Source organism: Melanaphis sacchari, unplaced genomic scaffold (assembly GCF_002803265.2).
Source record: "Melanaphis sacchari strain LSU unplaced genomic scaffold, SCAv2.0 Contig0_pilon_pilon, whole genome shotgun sequence".
Classification (NCBI taxonomy): domain Eukaryota; kingdom Metazoa; phylum Arthropoda; class Insecta; order Hemiptera; family Aphididae; genus Melanaphis; species Melanaphis sacchari.
Genome location: NW_020270366.1, coordinates 1,264,367 through 1,281,141, shown reverse-complemented (window position 1 = coordinate 1,281,141; position 16,775 = coordinate 1,264,367). Strand labels below are relative to the sequence as shown.

At 28.1% G+C, this 16,775-nt stretch overlaps 2 protein-coding genes across 3 annotated transcripts in view; one reads left to right on the top strand and one right to left on the bottom strand.

The window, feature by feature from the left end:
- Positions 1-1,348, top strand: part of LOC112601378 — a 41,657-nt gene extending 40,309 nt beyond the window's left edge. The window contains exon 4 of the mRNA XM_025348988.1: positions 1,055-1,348. Coding sequence (XP_025204773.1) covers positions 1,055-1,175 — 121 coding nt within the window. The 3' untranslated portion in view covers positions 1,176-1,348. The remainder of the gene's footprint in view (positions 1-1,054) is intronic.
- Positions 1,349-1,491: 143 nt separating this feature from the next.
- On the bottom strand, positions 1,492-13,829 carry LOC112601386 (lysozyme 1-like). 2 transcript variants are annotated; one of them, XM_025349000.1, is made up of 5 exons: positions 13,772-13,829; positions 13,539-13,684; positions 12,077-12,330; positions 5,360-5,495; positions 1,492-1,595 (listed from the first exon to the last, which is right to left on the bottom strand). In XM_025349000.1, exons 2-5 carry the CDS (start codon positions 13,633-13,635, stop codon positions 1,582-1,584), a joined length of 501 nt encoding a protein of 166 aa, XP_025204785.1. In that variant the 5' UTR covers positions 13,636-13,684; positions 13,772-13,829; the 3' UTR covers positions 1,492-1,581. The 2 variants fall into 2 exon arrangements, with proteins under 2 accessions (XP_025204785.1, XP_025204795.1); XM_025349010.1 differs by lacking the exon at positions 13,772-13,829 and having other exon boundaries at positions 13,539-13,729.
- Positions 13,830-16,775: the final 2,946 nt, after the last annotated feature.

The following is a 16,775-nucleotide window of genomic DNA, read 5'->3' as shown; positions in this document are numbered from 1 at the left end:
GTTCCCAAAATAACATGCAGTATAATATATTATACCATGCATAATTGAGTGGGGTTTTTTATTTATACGGTGTCTCAGAATCGAGCATTGTTTTGTTTTTCGCACCTAAAATGCCGTGGGTTAATGTCGAAATCCGGTTGCCATCGGCCCCGGATTTGCGATTTATTTTATCCAATTTTTACGAAAATCCGTTATTTCAACTGAACGGCTTTGTTTCAAAAACCTTCGCCCGCTACAATACATGACATGTATAGATAGATCATAATATATAATTATAAATCGCGTGTGGTTTGACGGGTGTAGGTCCGCCCGCACACGACGTGAACCTACGCTTAGTCGGCCGCTGTTCAGATATTATTTCAATTCAACTTTGTAAAACGGTACATTTTTTGATTTTTCAGTTGATTTTATTGACCAATAGATACTATAGATTACCGTTAATTTAAAATATTTCAATTCAGTCGATGAGTGTTGGAAATTTATTTTTACAGTTATCACTAGTCAATGATCATTTCCACTTTAGGATCGGTACAAAAAAAAAAAAAAAAAAAAAAATAATGGAGAAATAAAATTTTGTCTACCACTTTGGTTACCTAACCTTTCCTATAATAAACCAAATTTTAATATAACAAAATACTAAGATTATTAATTAACAAGTCATAAGAATAAAAATTTTATATAATAATTATTTTTTATTATTTTAAGATAGAATGAAGTTGATATTATTTTTAAACGAATATATCCATTATCGGTGTTGTTTTTTCACTTTTATTTCTAACACGTTTCTATGTAATTACAACATTTATGAATAATCTGTGTAAAATAACTGTGACAAATATCAAATATAATAAAATAATACATCTATCTCAGATTATTAAAAATTAAATACCATAAAAAAATAAATTGTAAATAATAGTCGGTTGGTTTGAATTTTATTTTTCATATTCATAACACAATTTTTGGTAGCAATATTTTAAAATTTAAAAAAATATCCTTGTGTAAATCTAGCATAGTTATTATTCTCATATGTGTATTTTATTTTTGCACGGTGCAGCAAACTGGAATCAACAGCGGACCGGATGAGACACGGCAATCAATCGAAAAACGGTCTACAAAGGATACTTGGTAAATTCAAATTCTGGCGGTTTTTACGTTTTAAAAACAACAAACCGTAACGATCGTACACACGGTGATTTATATTATTATGTGGATAGGTATTATAGTTTTGACCACGTAGAGCGCACTGTGTTTACTATACATTAACGGGTGTTAACCGATGACTTATATTACACTATAAATATTTATCATGTACATAGATAATATTAATATAATAATATAATAAAATGATTGATTTTTAATAAATTCCATCATATTTATTCCACATCCGGAAATTAAAATGGTTAACGGTTAGCTCGTGAACAATTATTATCATCATAATGTAATAAATAATATCCGATTTCTTATTATTTTTTCCATAGAAATAATTTATTATACAATACATTTAATTTTAATATAAATAATAACGTGGTAATAGTAATTATTAATGAGTTCGTGTAGTTCGGCCTCTTGATAGGTACAACATCAGTTAAATTTTCCTGAAACAAACAGAACATAAATAAACACGGAGTGTGAATTAAATTATTTATTCAAATATTCATGACGCAGAAAAGCGCGGTATTCAACATAACACGAATATTAAAAATATTTCATTTAACCCATTAAATAATAGAATCCTTCAACACGGTTATATTTAAACTTTATTGCTATTATTATTATTATTATTATTGTCATAATGTAAGGAAAACAAAATTATATTTAATGTGTAACATTGTGTGTAGTGTATTTGTACTTAAGGCTTCCACTTTTGTAAACCTCATTTCTGTGATTTATATTTGTATATGTGTAACGTATATGTAGCATAATAGTATAGCAGATATTGTATCTAAACTATAGATTTAAGGATGTATTAATTATTAATTCACGAATTAAGTCTGATAATATTTGTTTTCTTTGTTAGTCAAACGACCAATTTTATAAAAATACAATAAAAATTAGATATAAAACTATTATAATAAAGCCTATTATATTATTTATAAAACTCATTTTATGTGTATTATAAAAAAATTTTCATTCAAATAAATTTCTTAGTGTTTTATATTTAGTATAAAATATTCTACTTCATTATGTCATATTGTGTTGTATTTTTTTCAAAAATTATATATCTACATAGCTTTTACTTTAACGGTTTACAATTTTATTCAATATCAACAATATTTTAACTACGACTATGCAAAACTTACGAATACCTGAGTCTATGTCAAAGAATGCGTACTCGATGTAATAAAAATATACAGAATTATACAAAAATAGTTAACAAATGTAGTAGTAACTTTTGTTTAATAATATTTTTTCACATGATATATATATATATATCTAAATTTATTAATTTATAAAAATAAAAGTTAACGATTTCTTATTATATACATATTTAGTAGTTATATATATAAATTATTTTTTGTTACATCCTGTCAACAATATAGGTACTATCACAAATTATTTGATAGTATCGTTCCTTACTCGATTTTTAATGGCTTTAACATTTAATTGAACCGCTATTAACAGTAACTAAACAGTTACACTAACTCACTCATAATATTATCACAATGATACACTATATTATTATGCACAGGATCCCATAAGATGAGTTGGTAAGCTATCGCCATTAAAATATAGGTATGTATTTACGTACGATTTAAGCTTTATCTCTACACTTGTCTTTTTTTCAAATAACGTAAATATCATTTGCTACATGTCATACATATATTGTTCATGCCGTGGGCTTAGATTCAAAAGAAGCTGACTAGATTATTTTTGAAGATCTGTTTTTTTTTTTTTTTTTTTTTTACTCATACTTAATATATTATAACATTTATTCACAATTTTATTTTATTTAAACTAATAAATAACCATAAGCAATATTTTTGAGCATGAATATGATTAGCAACCAAAATAATTTTGCCAATAAATTGTAATTTAGACTCATTATTTAAAGAGTTATCGAAAACCTTTTAAAGTTCTAAATCAACTAATCAACTCAGCTTATAAATATATTATTTAATATTTATTTAATTTAAACTTTAAGTCCTTGGTGATACCGTTAAAACCAATAGATTCCAATAAACATAACTAAATAAGTGTTGATCAAAAAGTATCATTTTATATTTATTGTGTTAATCATTTAATAATAAAATTATGGTACAATATTATTAGTTATTTTATACTTTCACTGACAAACTAAAAATTTTGTAAATAAATAAATAATTATACTATCATATTATTTTTATTAAAATATCAGTATAATATTTATCTCGTTTCGTCCTCTTTTTTTATTTTAAACAAATTAAGTTTCGTGGTAAACGTATTATGTACATTCAATTTTTCTTTTTATTAGTCTTTTTATTATTATTAAAAAGCGTAATTACAGTTTATACATTAATGTTTATACTATAAATATTTTTTATAATAGTTTAAAATAACGGGAAATTACAGAGTCTGAAGGTTCTCAGTAGTACCATCCAACAAATTTCCAACTTAAAATAAAAAAATAAATGTATAACCAAAAGGTTTTATCTGTATAAAACTTTTTAGTTTATATTCCTTACATTATCTTCTTTTTTACGTCAATATTTTCTTATAGGATATCTCCAAATTATGCAAGACTTAACCCATAGCAACTTTTCAAATTATTATTTGAATCTGGCAATCAATAAGAAAAAAATCATTAATCACTAAAGAAGATAAATCTTTTATATTATTTGAAGTTTAAATTACTCTTCTGAACAATATAATTTTATATTCCTAGACAGCGTCTTTTGGTTCCAAACCTGCGTTCACTATAATAACGATACCTACATGATATTATTATATATATATATATATATATGTGTGTGTGTGTTTATATATTCCATACATTTACATTTCTATGATATATATAGATAGTAGATATAATATTTAATATAAATTATGAATAGACGTAAATTAATCGGGACGCTGCGAATACATTTCTAACATCGTGCCAAATCTAAATAACGTGATCCTTGGAGCAAGCACGCATACATAATAATGTTATAATATAATGTTATTAAAATAACAATAAATTATTATAAATTTATAACAATGTGTATGTACACCGTTGAAAATTTTATACACGATTGTGACGAAGAAACTGAGGTGTCGTTGAACATACAAACCGCACTTATATGTACATTTACAGCTTACAGTATTACGAGTATATAATACGTGCATAGGTACATACATATATACGATATATACGTGTGTACAAATGCAGCTGCGGATCGAGAGCATCAAGTATTTTTTTTTTTTTTTTAATAAATGTTACTATATCATAATAATATATTAAAATCGCAGACTATTTTGGGCCATGGATCTGCGCTGCAGCAGTACGTGCTGTGCGGCTTTATCGACGTTTAACGCACCCCCTAGTGCTTACCCGATATATAATATTTATGTCAATATAAAATATGTAACTGTGTAAAAGTGTGTTTTTGGACTTATCTTCAATAAAATTTCATGTTGGCAAAACGACCAGAAAAAATAGGTTTGATTATTATGTGCAAGCCCAGATTAAGGGAGGGCAGGAGGGGCCAAGTTCCCGGGGCCCACGTGTGCTAAGGGCCCATAGTTTTCTCGGTTTAAAATTACATTAAGTGATAATTTGTACTTTTTATAGTACCTACATTAGTACCTACAAGAATATTTTTATTTTTTCTTGTTTGAGCTAACAGTCGACGAGGCCCGTCGACCGAGTTTACCAATAGTATGGTAAATGGGGACACAGCGTCATAGCCAGGTTTGTGTTTGTTGGGAATAGGCATACATTTTGACATTACTATATTTAAAAATAGAATTGGGAAAATTTGTTTATGTGACTGTCTCGGTCATGGATATTCATAATTCAGATACCTGCCGACTAAACCTGTTTACATAAACAAAACTTAATGTTATGTGTAAATATATATTTTAATGAAAATATAATATTTTCTTAATATTTTTATCCTCATCAATCGTTATCATATTTAAATAAAAATGTTTAAATTTGTTTTATTGTATAATTTTATAATTTTAAAGAATTGTTTTTATTGACGGGGGCCCACAAGTCACAACCATGTATTGGTCCCTGGGCCCCTGAAGCTCTTGATCCGGGCTTGAATTTATGTGTATCCGTGTCAAGACCTACCCCAGACCGACGACCCACTCGTTCGTGCAGTTACACAACCCTTTCGATAGAAATCTGTGATAGAATAAAATGCACAGAACACTGCGGATCCGGTTGACTCACCTCTGTTATTGACCGGCCGGCACGTTTCGTACCGCCTCCAGAAATTAGTGTTTTCGATAGCAGAACAGTCTTCACGGCCATTGAAATGAATTCTCGCGTAATCATCGCAATCCGTCACGCCGTCTTTGTTGCAGTCCTGTGATCAGAAAATAAAGAAAATTGATAAAAAAAAATAAACAACCACTTAAACCACCCACCAACGTCTATAAACAAAAAAATAATCAATAGTGACCTACCCTCAAGGTATAAAATAATATTATAATATGGTCTCAGATAAATCGAAAAATAGTCTATATTATTTTTCGTTATCTTCTAGCTGTAAGCACTTGTGATCAATACTGCCGTATATACTACCGAACTCAACGTTGTGGTGCATGACGTAAGCCACTCATTTTTACCTAATGTATCATTATCGTTTTGCAATAATTAAGGATCGGCAATTGTTGGAATTACAATAGATAATATATTATACACGATCAAAACATAAAGAATAAACATTAATTATACGAAATGATTTTTCAATATTTCAAGTAAAAATTATGAAAATGTATTAATTATTATTCATCATCATTGTTTTATTATTAGTGTACTACTATATTTAAAATTATTTTATTAAATAAACTAAAAATCAAAATAAAATTCCTGATATATAAAAAACTGCAAATTGCTGTTATTGGTATGTTAATTTATTATTGAACTACAAAAATATAATCGAAACCAAATAATATTAATAAAATTAATATATTTTCAATATTTCTAAAGTAATATACTAAAATACGATTATCATAAAAATACATAAATTTTTATTAAAAGTATTCACAAAAAAAAAAAAAAGAAAAAATATGTATTTTTTTCTAAAACTGGCAAAATATACAAAATATACATAATTATTTTTTTTTCACTGGTCATTGTATAGAATGAATTTATAGCTTAGTCTGCTTTAAATAGAAAACATAAACAAAAGAATATTATGAAACTCTTGCAACTTCCAAGTCCTAGTAATAATGTGTTAATACCGCAATAATAAATTCGTACGCAATGTATCAAGACATAGGTAGTTGCGCCTAAAACAAAATATATATTTTGAAATCAATCCACGCTCTTTATACTTTGAAGTCAGTGTAAACCATAATAGCATATAATTTTTAGTTTTGTATTATGATATGAAATTATGTTTTTGTTCAGTTTAATTCCACTATTATTCAATAATTATCATAATTTAATAGCTAATACATACTTTACATAAACTATGTACATATATTAAAATATTTTAAAACTAAAAATTTCTATAAGTCAATTGATTACTAAATAATTGGTAAAATACTTTTTTGTTTTTTTGAATTTAAATAGTTTATAACTGATATTTGAAGCCAACATTCACAAGTATATAATTTGAGTGATATCAACATACGAAATCAAAGTGTTTTATTTTCGCGAACTATTTATCGACCAATCGGTTGGCATTATACAGAAAAATACTTAATAATATAGGTAACAATGGTAACAAAATGATAATATTAATAAATTATTGTATAATACTTGCAGTTTTCATTTATTTGTGTTATATTTATGATACATAAATTTAAGTGTTGTACGTTTTTATAATTTATTTTAGTTAGGTAGGTAAATTAAAATATATTAAATAATATTTTAAATTTTAATGATCAATGGTAATAATTGCAATCGGTACATGGAAAATGTATGAGTTCATTTTAAACGCAAATGATACATTTCCATGCATTTATCGACCAATATTCCGAATATTATCCCAAAATATTTGACCATCTGAATCGACAGAGAAATCTTCAGTGTCGTGGTATTCGACCCAAATTTTGACCCTTGATACTAATAAACTCCAAGTCACGTTTTTTCTCAATAGGTATAAATGTATAATGAAAAATAATGATACTTATAGAGGTAGATGTACATCGAACATTGAATTCCAGCTATCTAGACGATATTTCTAGATTATTGGTTGTTTCGTACAGTGTATAATATAATTTATGATTATAATAATACTAATAATAATAATATAATCATTATTATTATCATCAAATGCATTTTATAACATGACTGATGTTATAATATTTGCCATGACCAAATATAATAACAGGGTACGTCGGCAAAGATGTTAAAATTGTTATTACGTTTCAGGTAACTCGATAAAAATAGATACCTACTACTTGTAAGTTGTAACTTGTAAGCCATAGGTATTTCCTATAAACTTCGTCCGTGGTCCGCGTGATATCAGTCGAACACTATCCGTGCGCATTGATCTACTTGTTAATAATATGTTAAAATATTGTAATTTAAAATTTATACTATTATAATATAAGCATTATACATAGTATATATACAGTGAAACCTAGAATAAAATTACTTATTTTGCGTCTATCTGTATGATCGATTAATTGTAAAATAAATATTATAAAAATAAATTTAATTTACTATAAAGTATATGAACTCTAAAATTGGTAAATTCGTTTGAATTTTACTCTCTTGTTTTCAAAAATTTGATTTAAAAGTTAAAAAACATAATTTATTTAAAAAAAAAAAAAAAACTAAAATTAAATTAAAATATATGGCTTTAATTCCATTCCACGAAAGTTAAAATCTGTTTTTATAATATTTATCATCTTTTTACATTTATTGTACTGATATTAAATGTTAAACGAGTACCTAGTTTGCACTGTTGTGTTGCACGTATAAAATACAAAAATAATAAACATTGGTAACCAATTCTCACGGTAAAGGATCTACAGTTTTGATTAAAACAATATTTTTCAAGTATACGATACGTTTAAAGACTAACGTTCATTTTTCGAAAAGTATTAAAGATTGTATATTATTTAATTTAAAATCATTACAAAACAATGTATTTAAAAAAATATATATTTCCATTATTTTTATTGTTGTTCTCTTTACATATTTTTACTTTTTAATAATAACATATAATTTTTTATTTTTTATTCCGAAACAGAGTATTTTTCTGAGAATTTCGATGTATTATAATGGAATTTTGAACGGTTTGTTAATTAATAATATATTATGTATGACCATTTTAAGTTTTGACAGCGATCAAACAATTTTCAGGATACTTGCTTGTTAACTTCATATATATTATTATTATTATTATACTATAGGTAAGTTGACGGTTTATCGATGAATTGTGTGACAGTATTTTTTTTACTGTTATTAATCGTGCTCGATTATGTTTTTACATAAAAATGTGTATTAACAAAATTTATTTTGAATTATTCACACGTTCAATGGTTTATTATATAGTGCGATATCACTAATGTCACACTGCACAATAGACTGGCGCGGACAAAAAAGCGTTTCGACTTGAATAATTTATCTTTGTATAAAATGTCATATTATTTTAAAGGACAAAAAAAATTCGTTTTATTTGTAGGCTTATCACACATTTTTGTAATTCTTTATAATGCACTCATCAGTCTGCATTCGACATGTACACTGTACACATAATGTATAATATATTATAACGACCAGTAGATATATATTATAATAAGTACTGCAGTAATATCATATTAATTGTCCAAGCAAGTATTAATATATATATATAATTTATTATTATGATACGATATGTAAAAACAAACTAGTCAGAATCGTCCCCGTTATCGTAATATTAACGATAAGTGTATTATCAACGTATGTATTATTAATATAATAATATCCTCAATATCGTTTATTATTGTACATTATTTCATTGATATTTTAGTACGGAAATGCATAATGCTAAATTGTCGAGTTACATTAAAATAAAATAATATTACCAAGGCGTTTTAAAACACATATTATTCATCAATATTATAATATGCATACTGTTTTCAAGATATATCAAAATAAAAATAAAAATAGAAATTTTAACAATTGCACAATACTTAATTATTTTTATATGATTCAGAATTTCGGACAACAAACATTTTTTCAAAGTTACCGGATAAATTGATGTGTAGGTATGTGTATAACATAGATCATTGTGTAAACACGTTTATTTTGCATTGAACAGGCGATGGTGGCAACCAACAAAACCATTTTAGTCGGATATTCACAAAAAAAAATGTATACCAAATGACTCCCAAATCCCAATAATAATAATAATAATCTTACAGATCAGGTATAATAAATGTTGTATCTAATAATGCACGTGAATAATTTACGCATTTCGTTTAAAACACATTACAGTGATACTAATGTACTATAATGCATTTACACGTACATACATCAATAATAATAATTTAATATTGAGTCTTAATATCGCAATTTAATGACTAATGGTTGGTTGTCTATATTATTATTATATTATGGTTGGCGTGCGGTGTACAGTAAGACCTGCAACACATCAAGGACACCGATCCCCGCTCATCGATCGTCTATTGTATATCTAGACTTAAATGTAGTGTTGTAAAAAAAAAAAAAAATACTTTTAAAATGTATTTACAATTCGATTTGAATATAAAAGCACTTAACATTTTATTTTTTACATAAAATACACCAAATTATATCGGAGTGATATTAATATTATATTATATCGAAACAGAACATCGTCAACTCTAAAATATTTTACGAAGGAACTTTTAAATTCTTTCAACTACTTTAACAACATACATACGTAGGTAGGTAGGCAAGCAATAAGTGTAGGTAGATCTATAATTTACTCTATCGCAAATCGTGTTAGCTATAAACAATGAAAAATATATTTGTGTAACGTATAATAACTTTTTGTCCATTGGTGCCTCGTAGCCTATGATGTATAAAATTATTTACAATGAACCCCAGAATACAATATACTCTATGACCAATAGTTAACATTAAAGTGCGTATTTTTATGCACTAAAAACTATCACAATATAGCATACAATAGGCAGTAAAAATAGTGAAAATAACTAACAGCAATTTTAAACAATAGGTTAAAGTAAAAATAATATAAATAGTAATTTAGATAATTATTAATTTATGTGATTCAAAAATAAATTAAAATACATTTAATAACTTGATTAAGAAACGTATTCAAAACAAATCAATTTTAAATCATTTTTAGTAAAATCGTTGTATAAGATTATGAATAAGGAAGTTCACTTCCTATAAATGATAAAATTGTTATTAGTTCATCAAAAAATGATAGGTCCGTAGTTGACAAAACGTATTATTAAAAATGTTTACTCTATAAAATATTATTTTACATATGTATTATATTTTTAAAACAATGTATAATTTAACTTCATTTTAAAATTTTTTAGAAATATACAATAATCATCAACATGTAATAAAATTGCTGTCTGCAGTAGCGCTATTAAAATCCGAAAACATTTCTGATAAAAATCTAAAATACACGAAAATCTATCCTTAAGTTATAATATATTGCTCTGTATTATCTGTACTGAGCGACTTCTAGAGGGTTAATCAAAAACAATAGAAGCCTGACAAATATTAAAAAAAAAAAAACCTCTTTAATCATTCAATATCAAAACATTGTACTGTTAGTACCTTTATTTAATATCTGCACTAATCAGATATTCGTTATAATAATGAAGTCGTGGCAATAATATTATTATAATATCGCGTCCCCGAGAGACAGTTAAATCACTGATGCCGTGCGTAGTATTATTGTTGTTATTGGAATATTCGCGTTGTATAATATGCGTGACGGCCGGCAACGAGTGTGTTTCGTGTGACGCTTATTATGTGTTTATGAATCTATGTAGGTAAGTACGACGCGAAGCGTGTTTAAACGTTTTCGATCAATTCTAACCTGGCGAAAGGACAGCATAGTATGAATATTTTATTGTATATCCATCATCACAATTCACAACATATACTGCAGCCATAAATAACATAATACCTAATAATAATAATATATAATCCTTATCATGGTAATTAACCTGCCAACGACCGGATGGTGCGCTTCCTAAGGACGTCGCCGGCGGAACTTAAAAACTCGTCCCTCACCCCCCAAAACAACGAAATCGGTGATTTCATTCCCGCGTAACTTGCCTTGTGCTAAATAATTGTTATACATCGGTCAATGATGTAATAACGGCTAAAACGACGATGCTTCCTTCCGGTCCACCACCGCATAAATACCCAAATAATATTATTATTCAGCAATGAAATAGCCAGGATTTCTTTTCTTTTTTTGGAAGGGAGGATGGAGAAGGGGGATTTGCTGATAACTTGTTATATACCTATAAAAAAGCTTTACTAAGGGATTCCTTATAAGTTTGGTATATTATGCAAATTCCAGTGTAAGTATATGACATTTTACTTTTACAGTAGCCTCCATATATATCACAGTTTATTAATAGCATACTGAAGACGTTATCAAAATCTTCCTGAAACTTCGGGAAGGGCCTTCTCATTGATCACGCTATATTAATGTTAAGTGCATGTTATTATAATATAATCCATCGTTGGAAATATAGACATTGTAATATAATATGAACGTCTCATTCCTCACCTCACTCAGTAATAGGATGCATATGATGGGATCTAAAATGTATTTCTTATACCAATAAGTTTGTTATTAAACTAATTTCTCTTTCTTGCCATTAATTTGCATAGACGAATCAAATTTTAAGCCATATATTCTTTACCAATCCCTACCCCCTCCCCAAATCACACTTTCTTTCTTACATACACTAACTCTGCTATCAGCCCATTTCTTTGTAGTTATAGTATATAATCGCCACTCACCCTTCCCCATTTAACCATGTAGTTTTCGACGACTTTTTGCGCGCATTCCACGTTCAAAGCACAGTCCACGAACGCCTGGTCTCGGTCCGGGTCGTCGTCGGGCAACACCAACTGGCCCGCTTCTCTCCAGTAATCGCGGTATAAGTAGTACGGACCGCAGTAACCACGCAAGCACCCGACTGTCATGTTACATAGGGTGGACGCGTAACACAAGCACCGAATGCAGTTTCCGTTTAGGTTGGACACGTACCGACCTGCATAAACAACAACAGCAACAACGACAACGTCAATTACAAAATAATAATTCGTTCAATTAACCTACTACAACTGTGGGTGATGGTAAAATTTTTGATATATATATAGATGTGTAGAAACGTACCTAATATATTAATGTACTAAAACTACAGTGAAACTAGACGAATAATCATCGATCCAACCACCGCGTACTATAATATAGAATTAATATACGCTACTGTGACGTGTGATGATAACTCACCTCCAGCATCTTGAAATCCAATCACGAAAAACGTAGCACCATCGTGTCCTATATGTATATCCTTTAATATACTGTGTCTATATAATATAGCCTGTGTTCGGACTTCGAAATATTACAACATCAGTACAATATTACTATCGCATGCACCGGGGCTCAACGACAGGACGTTGTACACCGTAGTGAAAAAAAAATATCAACTCGTTTTCAAGGATTTTTGAAAAATTAAACGACTTATACCCGTATTGACTGTCGCGATGATTTAACTGAATATGTTTAATTACTATATTATGAAATATGATGTATACGCTCTTTGTATCATTTAGTGACTGCGAGTAATTTCGATTAAACGTTTTAGTATAAATCACATATTATGGTAATCAGATATAAAACTATAAAAACAGTACATTTTAAATTTAAACTTCCTTATCATAAAAAAAACATAGTAGGTTATTTATATAATGAATACATTTAAAATATTATACACTATACTCTAGTAGTGGTTCATTCACATTGTAGTGGAAAACATGAAGTATTAATGTACAACTCTGCATTAATATAAATATTGTAAAATAATAATATTAAACAGTATTTTTTTCGAAAATGAGTATGGTGTCATGTACCTATTCAGCTCTATTATTAAGTATGGCACCATGAAAAAAAGTAAATAAAAAAAGTACCCCCGGTCACAATACCTATCTATACATCTAACGTTAATTACGTAACGGTTTTTAGAGACGTAGGTATCGGAAGAAAGATTCCGTTAGAATGTCTATACCTAGGTTATGAATTTTCTGTGCAAGCGATAAAAACCTAGTCATGAAGTTCAATTTTTATTTATTTATTTATTTTTTTTTTTTTGAATCGAAAACTATAATATTACTGTAAAACTGTATAGTGTATAGTATAACATCATTACATCTAACCCATGGGAAATAATATATTTATTCTACGTTTAGATGAACTTACCGGCTGTCGTGGTCGTGGACGACCACGACGCGATCAGCAGCAGTACAGCTGCGGCGGCGCACGTCAGGAAACGCTGTCCGGACGGGTCACGCATCATTGTCGTACTATTTGTTTACGTGGATTGTGCACTGCCACTGCGTATCAGACTATCAGAAAATAACGATATTACAGTAATAATAATATTATTATTAAAATGATGGTTCACGCGTGTGGTATTGGTAGTATAGCCTTACCGTCGAACCGGTCAACGCCACAACATTCTCTTTTATCAGCGAGCACGATAACGATGTATAAGCATGGTAGTTGAGGCGATAACTGTATAATATATTACAAAAACACATTTTTGTGCTGCAGTTCTCCGCTAACCGGAATACGGATAATAAATACTGCAGTGTTACCTTCGAAGTCTATTACTATAATTCATAATTTTTTGCCGTCTGATGTGATTTTACATTTTATAGACTGCACACAAATATAATACAAGACAATTCACCGAGTATGCTCTCACCTCCCACCCCCCATTTATTTCTTGGTTAAAAAATTATTATTTTTCGATTTTTCAAGAATACCTATACCTAAGTACCACATTTTTAAATACTTAGATTTTTATAGCAATTAAGAAGTGTCTGACATTTTTCAAAGTCAAATCATCCTTACTTTTGTAAATTATTAAGACAATAACTTTTTTGAAAATTTTTATGTTGGTATTAAAATACAAATTCTAACGAGTAGCTTTTTTTTTTTTTAATTAACTTCGTGTACTTGGTATAGGTTCATAATAATATGAAGACTACAATAAATAAATTGAAGATGATAATAACGAATACCTGCTGAAATTAAACTATTGACATTTTCTAATATTAATTGTAAACACTGTTTTAGTATAATAAGCAAGAACTGTTTAAAATTAAACAAGTATTAAATTTAAATATATTACATTTATTTTACATTTTTGCTAAATAATTTTTAAGACTATTATACTATTAGTACATACATTCTATTAACTCATAAATTATACTCGTTTAAAATTTAGTTCAGTTGCATCAATAATATTAAAATACAATTACCCGCCTAATAATTGGTTAAGTAAATAAATTGATTTTTTTTTTTTTTTTTTTTTAAAGAAGGAAAAGTTTGTATCGCTACATGTAGACACTCTTTAAATTGTATAAAATCTATGTATTTGAAAATATGACAATTATATATCATAATATACTTAAAAGTTTAAAAATAAAAAAAATTGAATGCATTTATTATTCATGGAAAAATTGTATTAAATAATCTTGTTGAATCACTCTGTATATATTACACAATTTGTGTAATCAATTCAATAGTGTTCAAACTTCAGGGGTCTATCCGATTGTATAATTTTCAATTGCTTGAATAGATAAACGAGTCCGTGAGGGTAAGTTATAAGTCTTGTTGAGATATTATTCCAAAGTTCGATTGAATAACATAATTTATTAAAATGCACATATTTGATATAATTATCAAGGATTAAGAATTTATATTTTATACGTTACGTGCACGTACATTGAGTTTAGTTAACTGAAAAACATAAGTAATTGGTACGCGTAACTGAACAATAACTTATTGTGATTACATGTCTTACTATATAACTGAAGGTAGATACCATAATAATATATAGATAGGCGTTAGTTTATTTTAAGATTTAATAATGAGCGATTTATTAAGCATTTTAATTATATTGACTCATGATGACAATTTCAAAATAAATTTATTCAAAAAATTTGTACGTAAATGTTATTATCTATCTAAATATGTCAAGAACAAATATGATTAACAAACTATGTATTTATAACCGATAACGGTAACTACCAAAACCGCACAGTTTTTGTATTTTGTGTTTATTTTGGATTTGCAGATTTAGATTTTTTTTCCGTATATTTTTGCATGCTACAATAAATTATTAATACGTTTGCGCGTCACTATTTTATACTACATACCTTTTAAAATATATACTGACCACTCACATGTTTTCGTGTACACGGTACAGATTGAATTTCTATATTATACGACCCCTCTAATCCTACCGAAATTCGAAATCCACCGCAATTCTCAAGGGTATGTCGGACCTTAAAGTTGCTAAAAAATTCTATAAATTATTATACATAATATGCATCAGTTTACGTGGTGCGCCGTAGTCTATACTATTATATTATATAAATAAAATATAGAATAGCCATTCAATTTCGTTCTTTCGTGCCGATCGAGCTGAGTGTCCAACTGAATTGTTTACGAGACGTTCGTTACGGCGTCTATGATAAGATTCGTAAGTTGTGACACACACACGCGCGTATATGTGTGTAAATGTGTATGCAAGTGTGAGCTTAGAGACTGCCATACACGGTTGTGGACATGTTATTCTCAACAAGTCTCGACTCAGATGATGACGTAGTCGTCCGCCGTCTTCGATGTCTCCGGTATAACACTATTATTACTATTATTATGGCGGACGGAAGGTTGTCGGACCTACGTTTGGTGTTACATCGGAATCCGGGTCCGCCTCTGGATATTATGATGATAGTACTCGAGGTTGTTTACCGAGGAACATAATACACACACGTGGATGTATTATTACAGTCGTCGTATTATCTTCTTGTGAAATGATAAAAAAAAATCAAAATACTGCATTCAATAATTAATTATTAATTAACGATGACGACGATACTGCTTAATACAATACGATATATTATTGTATTATACAGTGTTGTTTTTTGATCACGTTGACCTATTATATTGTATGAGACGAAAGGAACATTGAATAACGAAGGACGTAAACATGTAGACACGAGTAAGAAAAATATTTTTTTTTCAAATAATAAAGGTATTGTAATGTACGAGCTAGTCGTACGATTTAATATAGTTATCAGCATAATAATACCTATGGCAGCAACAATTTTCCACGAAATTTTCGTAAAACTCTTCAACAATTTTTCAGTGCCTTATCCCTTACTATTTTGTTTAATAAAACGCGTTTTTCTTTTTAAATACAAATTACTTAGATTTAATTTTACTCATACGTCATAGATATTTGTAAACTTTAAATGGAATATCATTAATATTGAATTATTGACAATGGCGTGTTGTACAAAAAAATTAACACAATTTTGATAACGTTTCACAAAATTGTGAGAAAATATTCATAAAAAAAAATTAACTTATTAAGCTTTTCGTTTCTTTTCTGTTTATTTTTCGTTCTTCAAATTGTAATTT

What these genes read in the sequence shown, in the direction of transcription:
- LOC112601386 (XM_025349000.1), bottom strand. Translation starts at nt 13,635, where the DNA reads ATGATGCGTGACCCGTCCGGACAGCGTTTCCTGACGTGCGCCGCCGCA. An exon ending in GTCCACGACCACGACAGCCG is followed by an intron (nt 12,331 to 13,538) that starts GTAAGTTCATCT and finishes TTGTTTATGCAG; the next exon opens with GTCGGTACGTGTCCAACCTA. An exon ending in ACATGGTTAAATGGGGAAGG is followed by an intron (nt 5,496 to 12,076) that starts GTGAGTGGCGAT and finishes TTCTGATCACAG; the next exon opens with GACTGCAACAAAGACGGCGT.